General features: G+C 37.1%; 1 protein-coding gene across 1 annotated transcript in view; it reads left to right on the top strand.

Moving 5' to 3' along the window:
- The window catches only part of arid3a (AT-rich interaction domain 3A), a 46157-nt gene that overhangs the window by 6005 nt on the left and 25554 nt on the right, over positions 1 to 14598 (top strand). Inside the window, exons 3-4 of the mRNA XM_088426538.1 lie at positions 11251 to 11896; positions 12415 to 12694. Of these exons, the coding sequence (XP_088282664.1) occupies positions 11559 to 11896; positions 12415 to 12694 (618 nt within the window). The 5' untranslated portion in view covers positions 11251 to 11558. The remainder of the gene's footprint in view (positions 1 to 11250; positions 11897 to 12414; positions 12695 to 14598) is intronic.

The raw sequence follows: 14598 nt of genomic DNA, 5'->3' as shown, positions 1-14598 counted from the left end.
AAAGCAGTGTCGACTCTGCGAGCTACAACATGCAGGCTGCCTACCCAATCTCTTTTAATGGCAACAGCCTTTTTAACATAAGAGGAACTTAGATACCGCTCACGCAGAGCATACGGTTCACATTGGAAATGATATGTGTTCCAAGTTATTTGTCACATCAGCGAACCCTAGGAACCCTTGTTTTTTTTAACATTTAATGTAACAATTCAAATAATACTTTAGAAATAATGTATTCTCTAAAGGTGGCTAGAACAACCATAACATATATTCAAGGAAGAGGACTATAATAAAATAGTTCTACAAATAATTACTTGAATAAAACTTAACAAAAAAAAGTATTCAATTAAAAAGAACTTCTAAGTGGATGGTGTGGTACATCAAATGTTTTTTTCATCAAAGCAAAAATAAAATTACAATATTTAAGTGCTTTGTCCAACAATGACAACAAATGGAATTGAATTCTGGATTTCTTCATTCTTAAAAGGGGGTTCATCAAAGTAAGAGACATTCTGCTTTTTCTGCTATTCTAAGGAGTCATTGTGCTCTTTTTACATCTTTTTTTTTTTTTTTTGATAGAAAAATATCAGAGACTAAGGTACATTTCTTGATCAAAACTGAGTCATCACCACACCCGGATACTGATCTATTCTGTGACTTAGACGTTTAAAATAGTACATGCATAGTGTTTGCCCCCCCCCCCCCAAAAAAAAAAAAAATGCTTTACGCACCACAATAGCTGAATAGTCTCCTGTTGACCAATTTTATCCATAAATTATAACTTTTAATAGCTATGTTTTATGGTAACTAAATTGCACCACAACCATAGTAGAGATAAGTTAAGATAAATAGGCAACTGTGCATATAATAAATTAATAAATGGATTCAAAAGGTAGCAAAAGGAATCAGCACAATGTAATGGCGTTAAAATAAGTCTTCTTATTATACAGTGGATAAGTAAATATAAAACCTATGTTGTATCAAACTACCCTGGCAAGTACGATTCATCCCAGAAATTACTTGAGTAAATATAATGCATTTCCCACCTCCGGTTTCCTTATTGTGTGAAATTGTAACGTCAACTTGCTCTGTATTGATCAAAGAGTGACCATTAATGAAGGAAATTGAATTGATACAGTTTCACTGAAAAATGCAGTCCCACACACTAGCAAGTTAGCCTATAGAAAGATGTGCAAATTGTTTTAGTCGAGCCAACGTGATCGTCTCCCTCAGATTTAACCGCGTTGTTCCGCTCAAGCTGTCATCCGACAGATTTATGTTTGCTCTCATAGTGCTACAATCTCCTTATGAAGCCAATGGTAAGTTGTCAACAAGGCGCGGTCAATATCTACCAGTGCAGCAGTCAACATAAACGGCAGAACATTTTAGCTGAATAAGCAGAACATTTTGTTTCTCGTTTATCTGATGACACTCCTTTTGGTTTAATGTAGTGTTCTTGTCTCAGCAGATGATTACAATGTTTTGCCTCCCCCCATTTTTGAAAAGTACTGTATTGCATATATAGATTTGGGATGAGAGGTCTTTTTTCCCCATTGAAGGGCAAAATGCCAACAGTTTGGAAAGTAGCAGTAAACAGAACAAAACTACATTTGACTAGACAGGAACAGTAACAAGATTCATGAGCAGCATTGGTAGGGTTACTTTCAAAATGTATTCTGTCAAAATGTAACTTTTGTTAGGACATATATATATTTTATGCATGTACACTCGTGACATGCACTAAAAATGACATTTGCTGCTGATACCTTTTTATATAGTCAGACAGACAGATAAAATTGATCTCTCTGTCTACACTAAAATTGTAATCTTATGAAATAATCCACATTTTTCCTTATTGCACCGGCAATTTGTTTCCATACATGTTTTCTTTACCGAAATGCAGTTACATTTTTTATGTTGAATATGTAACACAATATATTTATTTACTTCCCAAGTCTGTTCATTAAGTACATCTGCACAATACAAGATACTTTTCAACAAATACAAAATAATGCTAATTTTGATTATTATTATTCGTTCATTTTCCGATTCTTGTCATTAACCTTTTCCATTCCTTTTTTTTTTCCTGTACATTCCTTTATTATTCTGTAGGGCATAAAATGATTGCAGAGATATACGCTGTGGTTGTATTTCCCTATCCTGAAGTGCTTCACAGGATTATTTTTGCTGTATGCCCATTTAATTTATAGAATAGCTGAGGCTAATCAGATTTGGCTCACTGTGTTGCTGTGGCTCATTGGAAGAGGTCAGTGGAAAGTGCGTGACCAGCCTGCGCGACACTTCCTCAATGATCTTGTTGTTGGTGCAGCCGAGCTCAATGGAGCCTGTGTTATTACCATGCGAGGTAATACTGCAAGGAATGTGAGAGAGCGATGCATAATCGAGACCAGCACCACTGACCAACTTCTTGCGCCTATGTTGTTTTTGTCACTGTAATAGAAGATCATTAGTTGCTACTGTTTGCCGTTTACTATGCTGGTTTTTACTCAACACAATTTGAGTCACGCAACACAACAATGAGGCGACATTGAACTTGAAGTCGACTAACACCTCGTCAGTTGTTTAAGGCGTAATGTATAGTTGAATAATTTGATTATTATTATTATTTTTTTTAAAGATTTGAAAATTAGCTGAATTTTCTACATTCAACGAGGCAGAATGGAGATAGTCCACTCATATGACCATTAATAATACTACAAAGTTTGAATATTTTGCCTATAATTAACTCTATTTTTCACATACAATCAATACTTTTAAAACATAATTGTTTCACTTGCTTTCAACTAAAAATAACATCACATGTGTTGAAGGCTCTTGTAACGACCAGTCACTTATGCTTTAGCTTATAAATGTCACGTGACCATCAGGTAAGCCATGACTGGTCATTTCCCTTGAGCACAGGTGATGGCATTTTCAGTCGACAAGTAGAAAAATGTGTTTTTAATAGTATTGTATATGCAAAATAATTTAGTTATCGAATTGGTTATAGGCAAAACATTATTTTTATGTTTTTATAAACATGTTTTTATATCTGTATTCGTTATATTTATCTGAATATATATATATATATATATATATATATATATATATATATATATATATATATATATATATATGAAAAAGTAAGTCAAACATTTAAATCAATGTTTGTAGGGTTTATTTCTTTCTTTAAAATCAATTAAAATCATTATCGTCCAGAATGATTGAAGACATTTGAGATTTTATTTTTTTGACATATTGCCCAGTCCTAGCATAATGCCTTCTAATTGGCCTATTTGCAAAGGGCTTTGACATATAATTTTACTGGATTTTCCGGACCGTAATTGTTTAGCCAAGAGTACAAAAATAAGATGGTTGAGAATGAGAATAGCGGTTAGCCTCGCTAACTTCGGCTCTTCCGATCGCTGATAGTCTTCAAATAGTGGGGGGGCGGCAAAGAACAAAGACAGCTGATAAGACTGACCAATTTTATGAAGAAACGTATGTGCAGGCATTCCACTAATTACAATTATGAATCATTTGTTTTATCCATTTCTACAACTGTCCAGTGAATCTGGTCCACAAAACTGTTATGGACAGTTGCATTGTGTCAAAAAAAAATCACATTGTAGTCATTTATTTAGGAAAATGTTTATTCAACACCTAATTTATAAATTTAAACACATTTAAAAGTGTCGGCATGCTTTTTTGAGTACACAATCATAAAAATACCGGTAGTCATTGGGTTTAATCAGCCCAACCATCGGGTGGGGGAGAACACCCTTCTTTGGTTTAGTTTGACTTTAGCCAAAGGGAAGAGATCAAACCTGTTACTTAGAATAAACTAAATAGCGCTTTGTGTACACAACCACCCAGTTATTTGCATTCTGGTTTATTATCTTTAAAGGTATTTCCCCTGACTTCTCCTAACGCTAATATGTACTTTTTGATTAACTGAGAGCTCCAATACACACATTCTGCTGCCAAATGAACATTGCCTCTTTCATGCTGAGATCCCATCAAAAATAGGACATTTATCAGCCCAATGTGAAGAAATATTATCAGACATGGTACGATGCTATTGTTAAAACCAGCAAAGTGGGACATTGCTACGAGTGTGTGTACTTCTTTATGGACACGCCAACTTCTGCACTGTAATAATTATGTGCATAAGTAAGGTGATGCAAACATCTGGTGTGGCCTATGAAATGCAACAATAGGGTGAGAGAACTGAGCATCAGGTGTTAAACGTTGAAAATTTAAGTTGTGTATTTGACACAATTTGCATGCCCACAGTCTCCATTTTTTTAAAATGATCATTTTTCAGCATCATATGGAAACAATTTTAAATTTTAAGTCACTCAATGCATTTTCTTAGTAATCAGAACCTCTACAGTGTCAGCCATTTTAGAGCATTTTAACATTTTTTTTTTACATAACCACAGAATATTTAGCTTTAGGATTGTTTAATTTTTTTCCATCAGGAAAAAAAAAGTAGACTTTACCTCAGGACTGTCTAAATGTTTTCCTCTGTTGACATTATAACGAAAAATCATAGGATGCAAGGGCCACTTTGATTTTTTTTTTTACTTAATTTTATCAAGCACCAAAACGATATTCAATCAACTACTCACATATTTTTTATTTAATTGAATGTTTGAAGACACATATTAAGGTTTTTTTTTTAAGAGTTTGTGGTGGTTATATATCCTGTATCCCACCAGAAAATATCAGCTAGCCCCTGCACTGACTAACAACTAAATACCACTTCTACATTTCGACCTAAAACAAGAGCAATCTGTCATTTTTTGAGCCGTATAACTTTGAACCTTGATACTGAGCAGAAAATAGGGTAAACCAGTTTTTCATGTGAAATTGTCATTTACCAATTGCATATTGAGAAAATCTATCTATCTATCTATCTATCTATCTATCTATCTATCTATCTATCTATCTATCTATCTATCTATCTATCTATCTATCTATCTATCTATCTATCTATCTATCTGTCTGTCTGTCTGTCTGTCTGTCTGTCTGTCTGTCTGTCTGTCGCAGAAGTCATTTTTAATACATGTGAGCTGCATAAAAATCGAAGGTGGGCCACAAATCGCCCGTGGGCCTTAGTTTAGACACACCTCTTTTACGTGATGGGGATTTTTGCGGCCTGTCACAAAGTTTGAAAATTACCGATCGGATCACGAGATGAAGCAATATGTCTATTTCATTCTGTAACTTGTTCATTTACTGCATATACTTGTTTGTATGCTGTTTCAACAGTGTCAATTTTTTTAATGTATTTATTAAAGAAGGCACGCGGCTTGGCGCAAGAGGGGTTAGCACATTCGCCTCACAGTTCAGGGACCTGAGTTCAGATCCACCTCGCTCCGGCCTCCCTGCATGGAGTTTGCAAGGTTTCCAATGATGTATTTGACCTTTCAGAAAATTATGACATTACAGACTTCTGTTCTCTTGCATTAAATTTGCATGTCTTAAAATTTTGATTCCACCCTCTCCCCTATTTTAGTATGAGCAGCAGGACGTGCTAAACATAAAATTCTGCTGCTTGTCAAATAACCTGGTGAAAATATATTTTTGTGTAAATAAACATCACAGGCAGAGCAGTGACTTTGATGCTAATGTTTTTGTGTTAGTGAAACCTCTCTCATGAGAACATTTGTTTAATTTTAAGTCAATTCACCAGAATGACACGTCAGCCATTTGTGGCTTTTCACATAATAACCACATCACCGTTTCAAATTTCAAAAACCGGCCATTCATGCATCCAATCACTCCTAAGAACAATTTAGAGTTTCTATTACACTTGCCATGCATGTTGGAGGACCCACGCAAACACGGGGGGAACATACAAACACCACACACCAAGACGGACCTGCTAAGCCCTCTTCCACCGAGCAGCCTAGTTTGTTTCCTTCATGACATGAGCATGCTTTTGGCTCATTCTACTAAGTATCATAGCACACAATCTGTGAATTCTGTAAGTACTGGCATTTTTTTCCCTGATTGTCTGCCTGAAAGCCATTCTTGAATAGCACATCACACAATGACAGTAAAATCCTTTTTCATCCTCTGTAAACAGTCAGTAAACAGGCGTTGTTGTTTATTTTGTTTTTTTTTTCTTTTTTTTTCATAAAAATGGTGCATCATTTTTTTTATTGAGGGGGGTTCATCATTACTCTCATCAAGAGAACAGCATCACTCACTTCTCTACCAATAAAAGACAAACAAACATCAACTGTTGATTTTGTTGCTTCAGAATGGCAAATGCCTGCAAGCGGTATTCACTTTTGTTGTGAACATATGCACAGTATGTTCATGCATGTGAGGCGGCGCATGTTTCTTTATCTAGTTGGAGTTAGACCCTTAGCTCAACTTCTTATCACCCTGTCCTGTTTGCTTAGACCTTGCAATCTTCTACCCGAATGTGGGTTTTAAAAAAAGAGGATTAACCCATTAGCTGTCATCGTTTCTACTTCTTTATCCTGGTGGCTCCTCCCTACCCCCATATACTGTAGGAACCTACAACCTACTCCTGTTAGCCGACATCACTTGAGCCAATTAAGGTGTTAGGGAGGGTGTTGCATGTATGTGGATTTTTTTTTTTTTTAATGAAATCTTTATTATGGTGATACACAAAGGTTCTTGTTAGCAAAATGCTAAAACGTAGCATTTTAGCAATATGTTTACAAGAAAGTAAACATTGTGTAATTAGTAGTTTTTATGGCTTTATTGTGTCTGTTTGGCATTTTTTTTCACTTGAAAGTGTTCAATTACTTGGGGCTTGAACCTATGCAACACGTCAGGTGTAAAATGTAACGGGCAGCTTTTTCATTAGATTTTTTTTTTGAAGAAAAGGGAAAGCAAAAATATGCCCTGTGTGATGATGATATTCTTGAGTGCACCACACACTAGAGGAAGAGTAAGTACATATGTCCAGGGTGGTTTTTTTCCTCTTCATGTGTGGCATGTTTCAGAAGAAATGACAAGCACTCACTTTTACATCCAGGGGAACTCAATTCAGTATTTATTATAATTTCCTGAGGCACATCTGAAGAGCTCTGATGACGCACTGATGCCATGGCTCACTAGTTGGCATTGGCAACTCCCTCCATGGCACAAAAAAGGTGTTAAATAAAGTAATAATACTGTAATTATTAATAATAACACTAATAATAGATTACGTAATAATAAATTAAGTGGTACAAAAATGTTTTTTTCATAACATGGCCAACAAAGCTGAATGATTATTTTATTAGTTTCGTCCAATCATGAAAGTCACCCGTTATATTTGTTTCAGCTTCCATTTGGGGAACATAAGTGGTGACACAATAATTTGCACCATCTAGCATGTTGGAAATCATGACGGATGAGTCGTGGCATGAACAAAGCAACCACTTCTGCTTCCTCCTGTACAGGAAGAACCAAAAAGAGAGAATAAGCTTTAGTTTTGTCACTTCTGTCTTTTCAAATAACAACACATGAGCGGACGCTATGTCGGGGGTGGGTGGTAGATAGTCAACTGAGCACAGTTGCTCACATGCAGTCCATTTTCAAATCATAAAATTGTCCAAATGGTTTTAGAGTAAACCACGTTAGGACCTATCTGTGTACAACATGGTCCATCTTCATGCAATCCAGTGGTGTTTGCTGTTTCGTGTTTATTACTCAAAGTAAATCCTTCACTTCAGCCAAGCAAAACTAAGCCCGCCTACGTTGGCGCAGTTGACCGTGTGACAACTGCAGGCATTCAGCGTTCATTCAAGCTGTAAGAATGCACTGAATCAATATTGAATATCTATAGACTGCTTGGCTCCATCTGCTCCGTCAGTTGTCACCTCCTTAGCCTTGGAAGGCTCTTATTTCCTTGAATCACATTTCTTAGCCGTGTGACAAGGACTGGTGCTGTAGGGGCTTTACGCTTCATTGAAACCGGCCTAGCTGCTTGATGGCGTGTCAGAGACTGATAACATGCAAATATGTCTTTCTTTAATCATACTCAAGCTTCAATGCAGAAGAGCTGATGCATGACAGATAACTGGTTGACGGGATTTTGTTTTTTTGGCAATGAGCTGATTATGAGAGTACTGAGGTGTTTGTTTCTCAGTCTTTAAGAACTGGGTTCAGGGACCAGAAATGATGGCCAGTTGAGGTGTTTTGGGCTCTGAAGTCATTAGCATCGGACGATGTGCAAGTCTCTTTCAGAGGACGTTAGCTGCTTGAAGTGAGGTACCAAAAATCCAACTTCTCAAGGCAGCATGTTGTATGTTTAAGTTAATAACAGTTCAGTACACACACACACACACACACACACACACACGCACACACACACACAAAAGCCATTCCAGTTAACCATTACTGAGCAGATACCCGGCGCTGCCAATGTAGAGTAAATATTTTTGACTGGCAAACTCATTCAGACGTACGTGAACATTCAAATGTATTTGCAAGGACATTTGCATGTACATTAAAAAAAGTTTTAACGCACTTGCAGTCTAAATGCTAAAAACGGAACATCAAAGCAATATGTTTGAAAGAAAGCAAGCTTTGCTTAGTTGTAGTTTTATGGTTTATTCTGTGTGGCGGATATTTTTCGTAATAATTCCATGGGATATACGCATGCATAGTTTTTAGTGTTAAGGGGAAAAAACTGTTTTTAGCATTTAGCCTTCAAGTAACGTTACTGTTTTGCAAATACCAAGTACAAGTACGTATGAATGTACATAGCAACATATCCAAAACTTGTGCAGGTTTGTAATTTTCTAACGGATTTTCTTGGACGTTTGAAAGTACCTAAATATACATTTGAACATACAGGTAAATATGTTCAAATGTACTTTGGGCTAAATGCTAAAAACATAAAGTTTTAGCAATACGTTCACCAGAAAGGAAACATTGTTTACTAGTAGGTTTTATGGTTTATGTTCATTTGACATTCTACCAAATTATTGCACAAGTCAGTAGCCCGTATCATTAAGGGGAAAGAAATGTTTTGAGGATTTAGCCGTGAAGTAACATTACTTGAAAAACTCTTCAAACGTGTTTGCAAGTGCTGTAATTTTCTAGATGCTTTGCCAGGACATTTAAATGATCTTGAAAACAAGTTTGAATGGCTGGTAAATACGTCCAAACATATACTTGTTGGCTAAATGCCAAAAACACAGCATTTTTGCAATCTGTTTGAAAGAAAGTAAACGAGTCAGTCAAAAGTGTTTACTCTACTTTGGCAGAACCACGCTTGGGTACAATAGAAAGCAATGCAGGTAAAATAATGTTCCAAGGGCGGCGCTGGCTTTTACTTAATGTGATTATGCAACATAAACCATTCCTTCAACTAATGAAAATGTAAAGACTGTCCAATAAATGTGTCCTATATTTTTTTTAATATATATTTGATTGGGATGTGACACATAAACAACCAAATGTGAATCTCAAGAAGAAAAAAAGTAAAAACTATAACAATACAAGTGTTTTTAAAATTGCAAACTGGCTGCAAAGTTTGAACTGTTATTCAATGAAGTTAGATAGAGACAGGAAGTATGCGAAATATCGTGACGGATGACAATGAAATGTAAATGACAAGCAATGATAACAGGAATAACTGGCGTCACAAAGCTCTGTCTTATAACGCTTAACCTTGTGATTAAGTGAATGCCATTTATTTTTCAGTTGTTGTGTAACTCAAGCTTAAAAGCTTAAATACATTAAACATAAGTAGGCAGTAAAAATATGCTGTCATTTCTCATTTTCCTGCTTTAAAAAAAATGCAACCGTTTTGCATGACCAGGTTACAGATAACTTGAGAAGATGTTTCCCACAGTGCAATTTCAGAAAATGTGTGCGTGTGCATGCATTTCATGTAATATACATCCATCCATTTTCTATAACCGCTTATCCTAACTCGGGTCGTGGCTTGCTGGTGCCAATTCCAGCTTACAGTGATTTAAAAAAAATACAACATCAGTCAAGTTGTGCTTGATTTGTTTGTAATACTATTAGACACAGAGCATCCAGAGCAGCCTCATCCTTCAAGCTGTCACTCAGTGTGGTGAATGCACACCCTGTCTGTGAAAGTCTGTGTTGTATTAGGACGTCTGTTTTCACCTAGTGACAGTTTCACTAAATGAATAATGATGCTAACTCTATTCATGGATACAACTACTCCAATACAGCATTGTCATTTTTGTGCTACAATCTGGCTGACGTGTCTCTGGTGCAAAAATTTCATCTCAAACAGAATTAATAGCGGTTGTAGTTGCACTTCTATTAAATCAGGAATGACAGACTTTCCATTACTGGGTTCTTCCAAAAGCACGTATGACTAAGTAATGTTTACTGGCATTGCACAAGTTGGCTGAGACTAATGTTGGGTGTGAGCCAAACAGACAAAAAAGAATAAGTATAGTGTGTGTTTTTGTTTTTTTTTGTTAATGTGAGTCATTTCACAACACACATTGTAGATCAGGGGTTCTCAAACATTTTGGAAACTCCAAATATCAAAAATTTCAAATTTGCAAGAATATGTACTGTATTTTAAACTGGCGGAATTGATTGCTTTATTGGAGGGACATGAATACATTCACAACTTAATATCAAATGAAATGAAATGAACACAACTATATATTTTTCATCAATAACCCAAATTATTTCACGGACCGCCTCCAGTCAGGTAACAGACCTCCAGGGTTCCGCGGACCCCACTTTGAGAACCACTGTTGTAGAGAACATGAAGTCCGTGACTGCACTATATTGTTGGCAATCATTCTGTTTTTGTTTTTTGTTTTTTACACCAAGCAGGTTCTCCTGTAGGGCTGCAACAAACAATTATTTTGATATTTGAATATTCTGTCAGTGATTTTGTTGATTAATCAGTTAGATTTACAGAAAATCTTTTTTTTTTAATATCCATGCCACTGTCAAAATATGCCATCATGCCAAATTGACGGAAATTAATTGTGATTCAGTTCCCAGTTTGGTCGAGAACATGTCAGAAAATTGCCAAAAATGGTGAATCACTATTTTCCAAAGTAACAGCAAACGTTTCATTTAGATTGGACGCAAACATAATCAGCCTGCTTTCGTGAAGGTCTACCGAAATTAAATCACATCTTGCTATCATCTTTCTCTTTAAAAGTCTTTTATATTAACGTTAGAAGGAGTGTGACTTTTTGTCATGCTCTAAAAGTACTAATGTTAACACATAATGTCGAAATCTGACAAATGTTCTTTGTCACACAGGTTTTTGTAGTTGGTCATCAAGTTCTCCTATCTCTGGCTGCCCCACATCAATCGTCGGTCTTTCATCAAGACAAGCGAAAAGTCTCCCAGAATAGGACTTCTTCAATTTCTCATCAGAACAAATAGCTCGTCACCCCCATCACCTTCAATATTCTTCAATCAGTTGCTAACCACTGGCCTGATTTGCAATCGCTTTCTGTGGGCAGGAAGCCCAACCATCATCTCCAGACGAACATTTAACTGGTACTCCCTCAGTGGGGGAGGGAGGGGAAGCAAGGCAGTTTAACACTGTGCCATTGCCCACAGAAATGAAGCTGCAGGCCGTCATGGAGAACCTGCACAGGCAGCAAAGGGCCAAGCTGTTGCTGGAGCAGCAGCTTCAGCAGCAAGCAGCCGTTCAGCACTCTCACGTCCGCCCTGATGAAGTAGCGGGGGATAACTCTATTAGCGGTCCGGCCCCTGAGACGGAACAAGCCCAGTTGGTGGCCCTGGCCGCCATGCGTGCGGCGGCGGCCGGCCTACAGAGGGTGTCGGACAGCCACATGTCAGAGCGGAGCAGCGGCAGTGAGGAGGAAGGTGACGATGACGACAATGACGGAGAGGAACAGTACAAAGATATGATGGGGTCGGATGAGGAGGAGCAGATGTAAGAATCAAACAGTTTTGCTGATAAATGCGCATTGGTACCTTGACTTACTAGTGTGGTTCGTTCCATGACCTTGCTTGTAACTTCAATTATGTGTACTGTATCAGACACACACACAGAAATAGTAATAATAATAATTATTATTGTTGTTATTATAATCACTGGAATTGAGCAGAATCCTTGCATCTCCAAAATAATCACTTTTAAGCTAAAAAAACAAAAAACAAAGCACTTGTTTGAGTCCCGATGACACTAAAACGATTAATCAGAAAGAATCCAACTATCAACACTAGTGAACATCAGTCAATAATTTTTGAAGAGAGCCACTTGGCCAATTGTACAGACCTGTGAAAGTATATGAAAGTGTTCAAATTGGAACTTAGGAAACCTCCTAAAATTGATGACGTGACAGCACGTACCGCAGAAAAGTCTTCAGTTTGGGCGCTAGTAAGTCAAGTTACCACCCTTTTATTTTCGTTGTTCTTTAAACTGATATTGCGTTTCCCAATTCCAAACAGCAAACAAAAGTGGGATGAGGAGGACTTTGAAGGCGAGATGGAAGAAGACTTTGACGACGACCTAGCAGAAGAAGGTCTTCCCACAGGTCACAATGCAGTGGTGCCAGGGAAAGGTATCCTCCTGCTGCCCCACCGCCAGCTCCACCCTCACTCCCAGCTGTTGAAGGCTCGGCCTAGCGCTGACCAAGAGCCCCGCATAGCCATCATGCCTCCCCTCGCCGCTCACAGCCATCTGGGCCAAGACCATGGGGAATGGACCTATGAGGAACAGTTCAGACAGGTAGGATTGCGTATTCTCACCTGTGTGCAAAAAATATATATACTGTCTATATAAAAATTGTGTTGCTCAAAGTTGGGATTGACTGCTTTTTTTCAGTGCCTGATGGCCTAAAAGGCAAATTATCTAATGTCATTATCCATGAAATATGCTGCTTAAAATGTCCGACCCATCTGGTTTGCCCGAATAATGACAGATGATCTTTGCCACCATTATAGTCTCAAGTAAATATTCTAAAATGTTGTCACATCGTCAATTGGAGACCATCAGAGCGACATCTGACCTTGCACAGATTTGATCAAAACTAGGGGTCAAACGGTTATTGGCTGTTCCGATCAGTAGCATCGATCTTCAGCATTTTTAAGAATATCGGCATCTGCTTTTTTAAAACATCTAAAAACCAATAAGATATCAATTGTTAAATGTAAAATGCTTTGTCAAATGCAAGTGCTTGTCCGTGACAAGAATGTTCGCGTCTCAACAGGTTCGTGACACAAAACAGGTTGGGGACCACTGACGCATGGGACAAACCAATTTAGCTCAATATACAGCACGTCCCGGCTTATACGTTGACAGTTGTCAACCCTATGGGAGATTCACACCCACTCAAGAACAGGTGTTGATATCACTTAATCCACGATTTTTATTTTGGTTTGCCTTTGCAACCACACAGTGTCATAAAACTTGTAAGATGAAACATTTGGCAATATCAGATTTCCAAACTATTGGGTGGTTAGGTCTAAATATGCCGCAACCAGAACCACCATTGAAAATGAACCTGTGTATAGTAACGAGAGAGAGGAGGGTGGGTATGTGTACGTCTGTAATATGCTGTCAGGTTTTGCTTTTCAAGTGCTTACTGAAAATATACAAGTCGGTCAAGGTCAAGGGAGGCCCGGGTGGTGTTTGACAACAAGACTTTAAAATCAACTCATAGCAATTATAGGGATATCGTCTTAATTGTGATCAATTTATTACAGTCATAGTTAAAGTGTTAGTATTTTAAATCATGTTAGTCTCATTTTTAATCTCTGATTTTATGCGTTCTTTGTGCTGATTAAGTCCATTTTTATGCATGAGCCTTCTTGTGCTTGAATTGTTGGGGGTTGGAAAACAAATGTCAATCGCACCCTGAAGAGGACATTCGATTGGCTGTCACTTTGTTCGGCATAAACTAGGCACCTCAGACGTCAAAATGGTGCAAGTTGTCGGTTCGATGAAAAATAATTTCGATTTGGGAAAAAAAAAAACAACCTCTGTGACGCCACTTTTGATAAAGGTATGCATTTTTTTGTCAGAAGTTGTTTGCTTACCACAGACGCAGCATAGGTTTAGCCTACCCCATAAATCCAAAGCACCCAGATGTGATTGCAACCACAACTAATGATGTTAATGATGGCTTGACGTTTATGTAGTGAACCATAGCAGAGTTCTTTGCCAAACTAGTTTTGAGATTGCCCTGCGTTTAAGCAATTCTATGACAGGATGGTCGATATTTTATTTGAATGTTAAAATTAGATTATTTAGCTCAGTTAATTAAAGACCTTAATTAAGCTCTCAATATCTTGTTAAAGAATAAATGATTTAAAGCTACTTTTTTGTTTCATTACACTATATCAATCCTTTGATCTGCCACAAGAATACAATGTATCTAAATAAAAAAAAGAAGTTGAGTGGTTTTCTTAGAATTTTTTAGTTGAGATTAAAATGACATTAATTAGATTTATTAATTACAGATCTATATTACTCTTTTTTTTTAATCCTTTGGTAGTACGAATTCACATATTTCCACTTGTGCATGCTGCATCTTAAACTGATTATTTTTAAGAAATTGCATGTTCGTCATGGATTTTCCCTTACAAATTGAAGTAAAGACAGTTTTTTTTAATTTTCTACAAAATGCTAAA

Source organism: Hippichthys cyanospilos, chromosome 10 (assembly GCF_059441005.1).
Source record: "Hippichthys cyanospilos isolate Australia breed blue-spotted pipefish chromosome 10, RoL_Hcya_1.0, whole genome shotgun sequence".
Lineage (NCBI taxonomy): Eukaryota > Metazoa > Chordata > Actinopteri > Syngnathiformes > Syngnathidae > Hippichthys > Hippichthys cyanospilos.
The sequence above is the reverse complement of the archived record's forward strand: the minus strand, read 5'-3'. Positions and strand labels throughout refer to the sequence as shown.